We start from the raw sequence: 15,664 nt of genomic DNA, 5'->3' as shown, positions 1-15,664 counted from the left end.
AAGGATGCAGCCACCAGAACAATGGGCATCCCCATTCCTAGCACTGGGCAACCATTTGCCAGGCAGGCAGAGCTTGACAGTGAAAAGAGCATGGCTTTGGCAATGAGACGCCTCTCTGCTTAAGGTTCTAAATTGATCATTTAATTCTCCAAGCCTGTATTTCCTCTTTCCTTAAGAAAAGAACATGCTACTGTTCCCCCCAACTGGGGGTCTTCCTTGGGTTTTTCAGTCAAAGAAGGCTACAAAGTGCAATCAGATGTGAACATTACACTGGAGTTTCGTACCTCCTCAGAGAATGGTGTCCTCCTGGGCATCAGCAGCGCCAAAGTGGATGCCATGGGATTAGAGATTGTAAATGGCAAGTTGGGTGCTGAATCTGGATGGGGTCCCCCCGCCTCGCCCCAGTGTCAGAGCAGTTGAGAAACAGTAGAAACACCTATCACCAACTGCCAGTCATTCGCTGATGGAGTGGAGAGGTCTCCTCACTGTTACAAAGCTGATAATGCAATGCCTTTTCATGAGTCTGAAAATTCAGAGGCAGTGTCCTTCCCCTGCTCCCAGCCCAGACCCCAACTTGGCAGACGTGGAAGCAGAATCTCAAGTTACATGTCAAATGCATGTCAGGAACACACATCTGTCCGCAGAGGAGGAGGGTGGGACACCCAAGGCAGACATGTGTGACTGCAGCCCATGTTTGGTACTTGAAGTTCCTGTGAGTGCCCTGAAAGTCAGTCATTAAACCCATGAGATCTCCAGACACTGAAATTACCTTTTTTTTTTCTGAAATAGAAATTGCATCTCTCCTTTTGAGTTTCACAGGATTGATCTGTAAGACCAGCCCTTCATCTGATAGCATCTGGGGCTTTCATTGTTACAGCTGCTCACAAAGTGTCTTGTGAAAAATACTTTGCAAATGTTTCTCCCCTATAGCCTTTCCGGAAACTAGGGTACAATGACCTGCCTTTAGATTTTCCAGTCTCATGGCAGAGGCTCTGAACTCAGGCAAACCTAAGTTTATTTTTCTTTTTTTTTTTTTCCCAAAGCTTACAAGCTTTTTCTTTTTTTTAAAAAAAAGGATATAAACTAATAACAGCAAGGGAAGTACTTTTTTTTTTAAATTAATTAATTAATTTATTTATTTATGGCTGTGTTGGGTCTTCGTTTCTGTGCGAGGGCTTTCTCTAGTTGTGGCAAGTGGGGGCCACTCTACATCGCTGTGCGCGGGCCTCTCACTATCGCGGCCTCTCTTGTTGCGGAGCACAGGCTCAGTAATTGTGGCTCACGGGCCCAGCTGCTCTGCGGCATGTGGGATCTTCCCAGACCAGGGCTCGAACCCATGTCCCCTGCATTAGCAGGCAGACTCTCAACCACTGCGCCACCGGGGAAGCCCCAAGGGAAGTACTTTATATGGCTATTCCCTTTCTGGAAACAAATAGTACATGAATGGAGCATTATAGCACCACACAGATAGAATGTTCATGAAAGAGAAGGTACATCTAATTGAGTGGTTCTCAACCAGTGGCAGTTTTGTCCCCTAGGGGACATTGGTCTGGAAATATTTTTGTCACAACTGAGGAGGAAGGGGAAGGGCTCCTGGCATCTAGTGGGGAGAGGCCAGGGGTGCTGCTAACACCCTACCATGCCCAGAACAGCCTGCACAGCCAAGAATGATCTGGGCCCAAACACCAACAGTGTCAGGTTGAGAAAGCATGATGTAGCTCCATCTTCAAGTTTTCTTCTAAGGAAACTTTTTTGTGGACTTATTTATGGAAAATGTCCATCCCTGATATTTTACTCTTTGGGATTTAGCTGTTCTAAATGTATTTACCAAAATCAGGAAAACTTTTCCATTTTCCTGAACAAAGTATATCTGTAAACTGTACAATTTTTAAAAATTAAGATATATAGAACTCAAATTTGTGTATACTAATACCTTGAGAAGCTTTTAGAGTAGTAGATTTTAAACGTCAGTCTTACAATTTTTAGGGGGGTGTCTTCTGCTAAAGGAAGACAGCTTGGGGCAGCACACACACTTGAACATTAAGAAGGCATCCTTGCGCCTGAGAAGTACATACAGTCTGGGTGGACTCAGTTTGTCGACTGTCATGTCTCTTTATGTGGGGACCAGCGTTCATGCTACCTTAGCCTCAGTCTCATGAATTGCACCATCACATCAGCCCCTCAGGAACCTTCGACAGTTCCATGTCCACTGCAGAGCTCTTCCAGGAGCGTCACAGTCTGAGGAGTGGCCTCCTTCACAAGTTCCCTCACTTCATGCACAGACCACCATGCAGGGCCTGGTGGCAGCTTGTCCCCTTGCTGTGAGGTCAGGTTCAGGGGGTGACCGGGGACTTCAGTTCTCTGTGTGTGGATTTGACCTCAGGTAACTGTCCTTGGTCGCCATCAGTGACAGTTTATTCAGAACTGGTGATGAGCTTGATGTAGCTGACACAGGCTGCAAAGGATTCCTGTAGTAAAGGGAAGAGTTGATGGGATTTCTCCAGGCGGGGTTTGGAGAGTTAGTTTGCTGAATCCATGGGTTTTCCTGGAAAGCCTTTGCTCCTTTGCAGGCAGGCGTGTCATTTCCTCACGAAAGGATATTAATGCATCTGGCGGGTAGAGCTCTATTGCGGTGGGCGTTAGGGGAGAGAGGGCTAGCCTAGGATGGAGGCTTCTGGGAATGTCATTTGGCACTTTGGTTTCCTGATATGTCTTCTTTGGCTGATTGACTTTTGTCATTTCATCTTGAGGAGGTATGACTCACTGAAGGAAGGTGGGCAGGGTTCCTTCCCCACCCCGAGGAAGCAGCAGCCGCGTCCCCTCCGTTGAGGAATCCATGAACTGTCCAATTTGGAGGGCACGATCCACACGAGGTGTGTGGGCAGCGGCAGGCCCTGCTCTGCCCGGGTGAGCACTGGACCTTCCCCGTTGGTTTCAGAGACACGGGCTGCAGAGGTTCCTGCCGTGCTGGGCTCAGCGATGTCCTCCTCTCCCGAGGGCAAGGCCAGGGCTCTGTCTAGCAGCTCTACCCATGTCGAGATGTAGGAGAACACAAACTGGGAAAACTCCCTTTATTCCTACTTTTAGGCCTTTTTAAATTTATTTTTTTTATTTTATTTTATTTTTGGCTGTGTTGGGTCTTCGTTTCTGTGCGAGGGCTTTCTCTAGTTGCGGCGAGCGGGGCCACTCTTCATCGCGGTGCACGGGCCTCTCACTGTCGCGGCCTCTCTTGTTGCGGAGCACAGGCTCCAGACACGCAGGCTCAGTAGTTGTGGCTCACAGGCCCAGTTGCTCCGCGGTATGTGGGATCCTCCCAGACCAGGGCTCGAACCCGTGTCCCCTGCATTGGCAGGCAGATTCTCAACCACTGCACCACCAGGGAAACCCTAGGCCTTTTTAAATGTATGAATGCTGATTTTTGTCAGGGAAACACTTTTGAGAAATTAGCCTTCTTGGGGCCTGAGGTCTGTCCAGGCAGCCCAAGCTCTCCTGCTCTTCTGACTGCTATCCTGGCGGTTGGGGGCCGTTTTCTCTGGAGACCACGTTGACCACTAAGTCACTTTGAAAGGAGACTGTGTTTTTGCCATTATTTCCTGATGGTTGTAAGACATCTGTCAAGTGATATTACCCGACTAGGAAATATCTCAAGAATTATAGCAACGACCAACAGCCCCTCTCTAGGCATTAAATGTAACACAGTTTATCCCCGTTAACGCCTCCACCGTTGCAGGCAGATCAGATAAGGGTTCCTCCTGTCTGTTGCTTCATTCCCGCTGTAAATTAGTGAAGGCTGCTTTGGTAATTCCTTCTTAAAGAACGTGGGGTTTGTGACTTCAGATCCTTAGTGCTCCTGAGAGGAACACTGGCCCAGTGACACATCCATCTGGAACCCCGGGGAAGGCTGAAGTAAAACGTCTTGGTTTTCCCCCGCATGTCCCAACAGGCTGTGTGTGCAAGGAATCCAGAAGCCTCTGTAAGTCATTTCTGTTGCCACTGCTGTCCAGTGTTGGCTGTGACATGGCCCCTGGAAGCCCAACAACGGCAGTCAAACCTGCTGAAGAAACGTGGAGGCTTCGTGCTCCCCTTCAAACCAACCTTGAGGTCGTTGGCGGGAGGAACCGCGGACTCTCCCGACTTCTGGGAAGGAGCTCGCGAAGATTCGGTCTCTTTCCAGAAATTGTTCCAATGGAAATCATCGTTTTGCACAGGAGATATCCTTGATTGTCCTTCTGGACAGTCTCACGATCTAAATGTTGTCCCTGGTGTCCTGCCTGGTGCTGTTTTCCAGGCAATGGCAGTGGGAGAAGCCTGGCCGTTTTCCAGGGTCCAGCCACAAGGGGAATCCAGGGCACCATGTTTGGGAGCCCAAGTGCAGAGCCCAGGCCTACGTGTGTGCAGTTGGTTTCTTTTACAGCTTTATTGAGGTATAACTGACATACAATAAACTTGACAGCACATACTTGAAAGTGTACAGTTTGATGAAGTTGAGCGTATGTATCCATCCCTGCGACCATCACCACATTCAGGATAATGAAATACCCATCACCCCCAAAGTTTCCTCCTGCCCCTTTGCAACCCCTCCCTCCCAGTCCTCCTTGAAACACCTCACACACTGTTGCAAAGCTGAGGACAAAAACAGGAAATCTACTCTACCCATTCAACAAGTCTGGTCTAACCCTGGCTCCAAAACAAGGTAAGGGAATTGTAAGACAATTATAGATCAGTTTTACTTTTGGACCTAGATGTGAAAATCTTCAATAAAATGCTGCTTAGTTGAATTCCTTGATTATAGAAAAAATATGACCAATTACAATTGCACCCCAGACTCCCTTTTTTATTCTCCAGTGTGTTATATATTTTTCACTAAATCTATAGTTCATTTTCCAGTTTTTCTTCCAATTTCCCTGCAGTATTAACTTCGGTTGATACTCTCATTTTATCCTGACGTTAGAAAGCAGGTTGGCTGTTTTCTCACAAGCTCCTGGAGGGGAAATGAGTCCTAGAGAAAGAAAGGATGCGAGTGGGTGGCAATCACCCAGATTTCAAAATGTAAGAGGATGCGGGAAATTGTATTCAATTCCAGTTTTCTTAGGCGCTTTGATTGCTTCTCAGTCTCTTGAATGGGTCTGGAGAAATACCACTGGAGGGCCTAGTGCAACTTCACTTTGTGTCAAAGCTCTGGAATACAAAAGTGGCTGCTTTGATCTGGAGGATAGGGCATGGGAAGACTTTAAGAAAGTAGCTGTAACTAGGCTTTGCAGGATCTGTAATGGTAGCACTTGTAGAATGACAGCCCAGTTTGCAAAGTGTTTTCACTGTGGTAACGGAAACGTTCGGGGTGGGGTGGGTGGTGTGTGGATATAGCTGCTCTAAGCTGCCTACTGAAACAGAGGGTTCCGGGTTCAGAGTAATGGGAAAGCCTACAAAGTGGGCGGGGGCTGATCATGGAAAACCCAACAAAACTGCCTCATGCCCACTTCCAGCCAATCCCACTACAAGAGGCAACCAATTTCTGATGTCTATCACCAGATAAGGGAGGTGTATGATTAAGCTCATACTACTCTGCCAGTTTTGCCAAGTGGTTCTCCCATCTTACATGCCCACCAGCAATGAGATCGCCAGTTGCTCCATATCTTTGCCAACACTTGGTATTGTGACTCTTTTTAAATTTTGGCGGGTATTCTTGTGTTTATGTGGTGCTATTACATTGTAATTAGCATTTCCCTGAGGGCTGATGATGTTGAGTTCCTTGTCATGTGTATCGACCATTACTATACTTTGGTGGAATATTAGTTCAGGTCTTTTTTTGGCCGTTTAAAAACATGAGTTGTCTTTCTTTTTTGTTATTGACTTGTTAGAGTGCTTTACATATCCTGGGTGTTAACACGTGCATGTGACACACCCACACACACAGACACAAATTTTCTCCCAATCTGTGACTTGATTTTTCAGTTTCTTAAAATTTTGTGGATCCAATTTATCAATTATTTCCTTCTATGGCTAACTGTTTGCTGTCCCATTGCAGTGTGACATAGTGAGGGCCACATGGTAGAAAAGCCTGTTCCCAATGTGTCATCTAAAGACATGGAGCTAAGGGCTGCACTGCTGTGCAGTAATAAAAATGTTACACAAATGCAGGGCAACAGCTGAGAATTAAGTGTTAGAGCATAAAAGTTCATAAACAAGATGACACTCTGTAGGAGTCCGCATGTGATTGTTAGTTGATAAAACTCAGATGAACCTTTGGCGACTGCCCTCCACCTGCTCCCAACTTCTGTCTGGCCTGTCAGGAAAGGTGTCATTTACTGCTGGGACGATAAGAGAAGCAGGTCTGTGGAAGCCCCCAGCATCCCTGGGAACTCCTGAGTCTTTTCCATCTGCTCATATGCTTTGCTGTCAAACCCCATTTTGCAGAGATCTTTGGAATTGAGCTAATGTACTTCATCACTTGTTACAGCCAACAGGATTCCAAATTGATGTAGTGGAAGAGGTTGCAACTGGGCTCAAGCAGGGTGAAAACCTTCCAGGACGGCCAGCAGAGGAGAGCACGCACTCCATAGTCAAGAGCCAGGAGGAGAGGGACTTCCCTGGTGGCGCAGTGGATAAGACTCCGCACTCCCAATGCAGGGGGCCCGGCTTCAATCCCTGGTCAGGGAACTAGATCCCACATGCATGCCACAACTAAGGAGCCCACCTGCTGCAACTAAGACCCGGTGCAACCAAATAAATAAATATTTTTTTTAAAAAGAGCCATGGGGAGAGAGAACCCAGACATGCCCTCGAAGCCACTAACTGGGGGCCTGAGAATGACGGTTTCATCAGCCATGGAACAGGAAATGTGGTTTTAATTTGCATTTCCCTAGTGGTACACGATGCTGAGCATTTTTACACGCGCTTATTGGCCATCTGTGTATCTTTTTTCGTGAAGCGTCTGTTCAAATCTTCTGCCATTAAAAAAAATTAGGTTGTCTGTCTTTTTGTTAATGAATCCTTTATATATCCTGAATATCAGCCCTTTGTCAAATATATGCTTTAAAATTATATTTTTTCCCCAACCCATGGTTTGCCTTTTTGATTTCCTAATGGTCTCTTTGAGTTTTAAATTTTACTGAAGTCTGATTTATCCATTTTTTCTTTTATAAGGGTTGTTTTCTGTTCTGAAGAAATCTTTGTCTACTCCCAAGTCACAAAGCTATTCTCCTTTGTTTTCTTCGAAAAGCCTCATGGCATTAGGTTTTAAAATCAAAAATGATCGATTTTGGATGAATTTCTGTATATCATGTGACGGGGTCAACTTCCATTTTTTCCACATGGATATCCAGTTATTTTAGGACCATCTGTTGACAATGTTCTTTCCCCATTGGGTTGCTTTGGCACCTGTGTTGAAAATCAAGGGACCATATATATGGGCAACTATTACTGTGCTTTCTATCTTGTTTCACTGATGTACGCATTGATCTTTATCCTGCATGATATTGTCTTAAAAATCACTCATTCTAAGTCCTCCAACTCTGTTTTTTTTTTTTTTTCTAAGATTACTTTGGATGGTCTAGATTCTTTGCATTTCCGTATAAATCTGTCAATTTCTACCTGAAAAGCCAACTGGTGTTGTTGCCAAGTCCAAGCTATCTTTGCTCGCCGCACGACAGGCCAATGAATCAGAGACAAGGTGTTGAGGCAAGGAATACGACTTTATTCAGAAAGTCAGCAGGCCAAGAAGATGGCAGACTAGTGTCTCCGAAAATCATCTTGTCAGGGTTTGGATGCCAGTTTCTTTCATAGCACAGACAGGGGGAGGAGATGAGGAAGTAAAGTAAAAAGGCCATAAGTTTTGCAAATGTCCCCCTGGAATGGCCAGCCTTGAGGAAGGGATGTGTTAATTTCTTCTTTCTTGTAGCCATCCACAGGTGGACAGGGTCTGGATGTTTCCCTGAACAAAGGCACTTACATTCAGGCAGAGGGGCAGGGTTCCCCGAGGCAGGCCATTATGTATAGACAGTATCCTTTTAGTGAACAAAAGCAGCGGAAAGCAAAGGTTAAAGTAAAAGAAACAGATCCAACATGTAGTCAGATTTGGTTCTTCCCTGTAAGTGTTATGAACTGGGATCGCACTGAATCTACAGATATATTTGTGGAGAACTGACATCTTGCCAATTCTCTTCCACCCACCTCTTCCCATCTAGAAACATACTGTATCTATATATTTACTCAGCTACTTTCATTTCTACCACAAATATTTTGTTTTTAGTATAGTAGTAGTTTTCAGTATACATGTTTTGCATATATTTTGTTAAATGCACTCACAAGTATTTTTTTGTTTTTTGATGCTATTCTAAATGGAAGTTTTAAAAATTTATCTTCCAATGGCTTGCTGCTAGCATAAAAAATACTACTGATTTTTATATAATCATCTTGTATTCCATGACCTTGCTAACTTATCTTATTAGTTCTAATAGTTGAAGGTACCTTAGGCTTTTGTATATAAATAATCATATTATTTGCAAATGGAGACTATTTTATTTCTTCTTTTCTAATCTTTATGCCTTTTATTATTTCTTTTCCTTGCTTTGGTATACAGTAAAATGTTGAGTGTAAAAAAAATCATGAATGAGTACTGAATTTGCCAAATGTCTTTTCTGTATCTATTGAAAAGATTCTTTTTTTTTTTTTTTTAAAGCACAGATTAAAAAGCACCAACTCAAACAAGTTTAGTAAATAGTTTTTGCACAAACATCCACCATTACCCTAGTGCCTCGTGATTTTTGCACAAGACCACCATCTGGCTAGTAGGTGACAGAGACTGGGCTCAGACACAAACCTTTTGAATTTAAAGCTCCTTTTCTTTCACCAGCACCATGGTAACCTCAGACTAGCTGAATATAAGAATTCTCATGATAATGTTTTTAGTTTTTTCCTCTTTATTTTTATGGATAAAATGCAACATACATATTATACTTTACAATGAAAATTATGGGATGAAAGAACATTAACTTTTGAGATAGGAGACAACATAAAAAATTGGCAACCTAGTGACAGTATGATTTTTCAATCAAAGCACATAGTTTTAGAAAAGTTGGAAAATGCCTGAAAGAAAAGATGTTATTTTTAAATTAAGGTGTGTGTGTGTGTGTGTACAACTGTTGAAAATGTTTGAAAGAAACATTTTAATCCATGCCATATTATTTTTTATTAAGTGGCATATTTATGAAAAAAAAAACCAGTTGAAAGTGCCTGTCAGAAAACAGAAACTATTCAATCCTGTAATATATATTCCTTTCAGACATGTGATACATTTACGAAAAACAGTTGAAATATGCTTGATAGAAAGAAGTTTAATCTCACACTACTTCTTCAGTCAAGTGCAATGTGGGGAAAGCGGTTGAAAATGCATGAAAGAAGATGAAGTGAATTCCTACATTTGAAAACCTGTGACTCAGCACAGTTAAACACACAAGACAATGACTAAGGGACACGGATTCTCTCAGCGTCTACACCACACATCATAGTTACAGATTATTTGGTTTTAAAGCTTTTGCTAACAATATTTTACATCATTAAATGTATATTATTAAATGTACACTGAAAGCTAACTGAAGTGACTTAAATAATAAGATTCAGGAACAGTTTGTAACAAAAATTGTTAACGTCCGTTATTTTTTTCTCCCAAGAAAGACAAGTGAGGTAGTTTATATTGTATATACATTGTAAAGAGATTAATATTCCAGTTTGTTCAAAGGTCACTCCTTGAACTCACTAAACTCATTGTTCAATGACTCCAAGAAGCATATCCCCAAGTGAGCTGTTTAGCAAAGGGATCTTCTTTTGTAGAATGGAGGAAAGAATGAGCCTTTTCTAGGGTTTTTTTTCTGAATAATTGTTCCTAAAACGTTAACTTTCTCTAATGTTTTCGTAGGTATAATTTTCCTAACTGTACACCAAGAGCGCTTGGGAAGAGATGAGGTGGGAAGCTATCAAGAAAAGAATTTAGAAGCCCAGTATCTGACTCTTCTTTTGTTTGCAGATATACTATTCATGTTTGCTTTTACACTATTCACTTTTACAGATTACTGTAACTATTTTAAAAAACAACTCTTCATAAGGCAAAGACAGTTTTTTCAACACTTAGGTGACCAGCAATTTTGAGTTTTAATCGTAGGGGTTTGTTTATTCATTAAGAATAAAATTATTCATTAAGAATAAGATTAGTAAAAAAAAGAAAAGTAAAAATTAGTAAAAAGAACTTCTTTAACCACACAAAAATTAGTTTGTGTGTCTACGGGAAATTCTTCTCTAATCAGTTTGTTAACTTGATGACTAAGAATTCAGGTTATATCCAATGATATTGGTATTGACATGGGCTTCCATATCATATAGTTATTTGAAAGTTGTCACATATCCTTGGATGCACTGAAGTGATTAATTTGAAGTTATTGACTGGGCTAAGCCTTTGACATCTAAAACCACACAGAAGTGGATAAGAAATTCAGAAACAATTTTTTTTAATCTGTCATCTGTTAGCCATTTATTTAAAACTAATGACTAATGAAGTAAATCTTAAAACCTTTAGAACTTATGCATCTGTCCTAATGTGTTTTCAGTCAAAAGAAATAAAAATTCCCAAATAAAAAATTAAATGGATAGATCTGTGAATTTTCTAAACATAACAGAATATATTCCAAATGATAGGAAATTCAGAGAGAAAAATCAGTCATTGTTTTAATACATACACAGAAGTGTAAGGCAGCTAATTTGAAGAATATCTTCCATGTATGTGGGCATAAATTACAGCCATCTTATGTCTTGGACCTTTGCAACTACATGAAGTAAAATGTTTACTCCTGTTGTTTGAATTGTGCAAAAATGATAACGGCATTTTCTCAGACCCTCAAAGTTCATTATGTAAACTCACATGCTGTCAATTAGCCATACATTGAAAACTGATGAAATGTAGGAATAAATATAAACCAACAGAACACACGTTTGTCTTCTAATGGGTTTTCAGGCAAAGGAAACAAAAAATTCTCAAATAAGCAAATAAAATGAATGGATATTTGAGTTTTCTATAAAAATATAACAAAATTCTAATGGCCAGAAATGCAATTATCTACATGTTGAATATAAATTATGTTTTTATAGATATCAAGGCATAATGAGCATGTAAAAGATTTCTTCTATAATATAGGCTTAAATTATTATCACATTTTGTTTTGAGACTTGGTAAGTAGATTAAATGTATTCTGCATTGGTGAGCAACTTTGTCTATTGTTTGATTTGCAAGAGAGAGTCATTTGGGAGTTAAATCTCATTAAAACTGGTGTAAATTCATCAAAATCTCAATCTAATTAGTAGATTCTAATCCAAAGCACACACATGGGATAAATGAGACCTCTGTCCCCATTTCTAACCAACCCTAGAACGACTATACTGCAGTCTCCAAATGAAAGGCAGGGCTGTTGGAACCCCCAGCAAATTTCAGATTTGCTCTCAATTAGAATCATGAATTGTGCTTTCTCACCAACTGCAGGTCTGGAAAATGGCTCCGCGGGATCTTGATAGGGAGGCAGTTTTCAGCTCACCAAACATTCATCTGATTTTAAAGCCTGATGCTAATCCACAGTGCTTGGCCAAGTCTATGATTGATGAACAGAAACAAAACCTGTTTTTACAGCATATAAAATCTGGATATAACAGTATTTTTCAGCACTCTTGAAGAAAGAGCAGTTGGACAAAGACAGTTCTGCAGTTTAAAACTGGGGCTGCAGAAGTGATTCTCTACAGCTGTGAAATATAAAAAATGATATGTTTGATGAGGAAAGGAAATCTGTGCCTGGCACATGGAAAGCTATTCACTGAGCACCATAATCATGATGAGGAAATAGGGGCCCTGTGACCACTGACTACACCGAAGGTTATGGAAGCACAAGAACAGCCTTTGTCAACCTAACCTTAACTATGGGGACCTGTGCTCATAAGAGAACAAGCTTTAAAAATATCAGTTTTCAATAGCCCATGATAGGGAAATGTTCATCTGCACCAGAATGCAGACAGCCACAATACAGTACAGCATACATAACAACACAGTGGTTTTTAAATAGAAGGTTCTCCTCCTCCAATTCAGGAGCAAGTCAGAGCATAAACATTGTTTGTGTGACTCTGGAAACTGATTCTCTTTGGAAAGTAGATCTAAATTATTTTTCAGAGCAGAAATTTTTGTTATTTCTGGCATCCTTGTTCAAAAAGGTCTATATATATATAACATAAGTATTAAAAAAAAAGTCTTTTCCACCTCTTGTGTTTGGTAGCATTTGCTACATCAAGAAGTGCTTCTTATCCCCAGGTAGAGGACCAAGTTCATTTCTGCTGTGAAGTCAAAGTGTTAGAAATGATTAGAGTTCCATATTCTATATTGGCCTTTCTTCTGGAAGGATCACATCCTCTTTCCTTCACTCTTATCAAAGAACCATCATGAGAAAGCTTCAGCTCAAATGGTCAACCAGCTCCTCTTCCACAATTCGTGCTGACACCAGTGGGAGACACCAGTTGGGCTGAGAAACACCAAGAGGGTTCTAGGAACAAACATGTCAAAAGCAGTCTTGTTTTTTCCCTACCAAATGTAGGACTTCTTGGCATGTAATACATGATAGCTGCCATCTTGGGGGGTATTTCAAACACTTGGTTGGGGTTTAATCACCCATTCTGCCTGGGGATTTACATGATATACATCCAATATATAAGCCTCTGGATCCAAGCAGTGCTGTCCTAAAAGAAAGAAAAATCAGAGTATGTTTTCAAAAGTGCACACTTCCGTGCGTGTGTGTGCATGTGTGCATGTATGTGTGTTTGCAAGGCTCAAATAAGGCCAGTATAGTTCCCTCAGCCAAAAATAAATACATTTTAAAGCTTCCTAGCAAAGCCAGCCTTCCTCCCCTCTTTTCTTTGCTTCTTTCTGACTGTGAAGTACTTCAAATAAATCCCACATGACACTGGGGAGCAAACAGACACACTAACCACAAGCAAGTTGTTCCCTAGACTCACTACATCCATTAGAAAAATATGACAAGAACCTGTTTCAGGTATCAATTCATTTATATGGTAATGAGCACTAATGATCATTTAGATGATAATACATGTCCTCTGATGGTTTTATAGATAGAAACTTGACCAGGACTAGACATTAACATCAAGTTCATTTTAGGGAAGGTCATTTCATTCTTCCTGTGGGCAGGAGATCTGGAACTGATAACAACAAAAAGATCATTCCATGGGGGCAAATACATTTGAAAATTCTTAGGTACAGTGTGTTCGAAATGTACACTAAAGTCTCAAACAAAACTACCAATATTTAACTGCTTGCCTGATTCATTCATTCATTTCTCAAATATTTCTTGAGTTACTACGTGCCAGGCACTACTGTACGGGCTGAGGCTACAGCAATGCATCAGACAGTCAAAAATACTTGCCCTCGGGGTGCTTACGTTCTAAAAGTGGTAAAAGGCAACTAGCAAATAAGCAAGTATGACAGAAAGTAAGTCTGATGGTGATAAGAACATGAGAGAACAAGAAATCAGGGAAGGCGCAGAAAGAGGGTCCAATCCAGGAAGGTCTCACTGAGAAGCTGATACAGCGGCAAACACCTGACAGAGGTAAGGGAGTGAGGAGGGAACCATCTAATGGAAAGCATCCAGGGCAAAAGTCAGAGCAGATGTGAAGGCCCAGGGCAAGATGTGCTGGGGACTGGATATGAAGCTGGTGTCCAGGGGAGTCTGCATACGAGGTTGAGAGGTGGCAGCGTCCAGGTGCCTTCAGAGCAAGGAGGTGGACTAAGCTCACCACGGTAGGTTAAGTGTAGAGAGAAGTTCCAGTGCTCCGAGGTCGAGAGGATGAGAAGTAACAGGCCAAAGAGACTCAGAGGAGCAGCCTGTGAAGTGGGGGGAAAGCCAGGAGCTTAGGGGGTCCTTGAAACCAGGTGAAGAGAGTGTTTTCTTAAAGGAGGGAAAGATCAACCCAGGCAGTTGTAAAGACAGAATGAAGCACTGGATTTCACAACAGAAGAGTCCTCCGGCGACCTCGACGAAAGAGCAATTCTGGTGAAGTGTTGAGGGGTAAAGCTGGACTGGAGTGGCTTCAAGAGAGAAGGGGAGGAAGAAACTGGAGTATATACACAAATGATCCAAGGAGTTTTTTGCTGTAAGTGGAGAAGAGAAATGGTAGTAGACTTGAAGGGGGTCAAGAGAGAGTTTTGTGGAGATGAGAAAAATTACAAAACTGTTTATGCAGAGAGAAATGGTGTGGTTGGGAGGGAAAAGCTGATGACAGAGAAGAGGATGGGAGATTGACCAAGCCCTCGTCCACAGGAGGGAGGCGCCGCCCTAAACAGGAGCACGGCTATTTCAGCCCAACGGTGAGGGGGGTCAAGAGGAAGGTAAGGACACAGAGGCACGTGGACGGAATTTTCTTTTTATTCCTTTCTGTCCCCCTTCAGGGGAATAGGAGGAATGAAACTGGACTGAGAGTTGAGCAGGGAAGTTCAACACAAAGGATGTCGAGAAGCTGAAAGTGCCACAATTTCTCCTTTCATTTGCGTGAATCTCCAGACTCTCCAGCTTTCAGAGTCACATTTAAAAGACTCAAAAATCTACTCCACATCGACTAAAATATTTACATTTAAATTCTGAAAATATTTTAGGAAAGTCATACTGTTCTTATGTGAGATTTTAAAAATCTGACACAGTGATTTTGATTTTCTAACTAAAGAAATTTGTAAAGTACACTTTTACAATAATAGCATCATATTTCTTTTAGAGTAATCAGAGAATGTAGGAGTAAAAACATTAAAGAATGCTTACCTATATTACCTCCAATTTCATACAACCTTTGGTTCTGAATCTTAACGCCTTCCGATGAACCATGACTGAGAAAAGAAGAAAGCAATATAATTCTAACCCTCCTCTGTGATTTGGGGTAAACCTGTGGATTAAATAACCATGGCAACAAACAATTCATTCTGCCTTGGGTGAAATACACCGCACAAATCATTATTATGACTGAAGTGATGATAAAATCTTTTTTTCTTGTTTGACACAGACAAGCATCTGAGGCAGAGAGGAAGCTGGACGCCGCCAGGCTTCACAGCCACCCCAGCCCTTCCATCCACCACGGTCAGCTCCTCTTAAGAGAGGACACCTTACTGACACATCAAGGCTGGCCAAGGAGCAGCTGGATGTTTAATACTGCCTTGTCATGGGCCACATTACTCTCAGTTCAAAAGCCATCAGGTTTCATTTCTGTATTTGCCAAAAATTGAATGAGATTCTTTCCTCAGCCCACGTCACATTTCTAAGCTTGCCCAGTGCTTTGTAAACTAACGTTGACTTTGTTGCATGTCTCTGCCCTATAATGAAAGCAAGTCAGAGAAAATAATTGCCCAATTTTAATCTTCCACCCCAGACTAGGCTGCCGGAGCAGAAGAGTCTGGGAAAGACCATTGCTGAGCTCCTGCCCACTTGAACTGTCAGCTTGGTTACTCAAAAAGATGGTCTTCAGCTCTCTGCTGTGAGGGAGAAGGATGTGCACGCTCTTGTTTAATTAAACATTTTATTTGAGATAGCTGTAGATTTGCATGTGGTTATAAGAAAATATACAGACACATCCTCGTGTACTCTTT

General features: G+C 41.7%; 1 protein-coding gene across 14 annotated transcripts in view; it reads right to left on the bottom strand.

The window, feature by feature from the left end:
* Positions 1-5,850: 5,850 nt before the first annotated feature.
* The window catches only part of ARHGAP28 (Rho GTPase activating protein 28), a 162,624-nt gene continuing 152,810 nt past the window's right edge, over positions 5,851-15,664 (bottom strand). For 11 of the 14 annotated variants that reach the window (XM_082353550.1, XM_082353558.1, XM_082353551.1 and 8 more), the window contains 2 exons: positions 14,847-14,911; positions 5,851-12,759 (listed from right to left, as the gene is read on the bottom strand). In XM_082353550.1, the coding sequence (XP_082209676.1) occupies positions 12,665-12,759; positions 14,847-14,911 (160 nt within the window). In that variant the 3' untranslated portion in view covers positions 5,851-12,664. The other 3 variants (XR_014233997.1, XM_082353556.1, XM_082353557.1) reach the window with 3 other exon arrangements.

The sequence above is a fragment of the Balaenoptera borealis genome (assembly GCF_965194805.1).
Source record: "Balaenoptera borealis genome assembly, chromosome: 14".
NCBI lineage: Eukaryota > Metazoa > Chordata > Mammalia > Artiodactyla > Balaenopteridae > Balaenoptera > Balaenoptera borealis.
The sequence above is the reverse complement of the archived record's forward strand: the minus strand, read 5'-3'. Positions and strand labels throughout refer to the sequence as shown.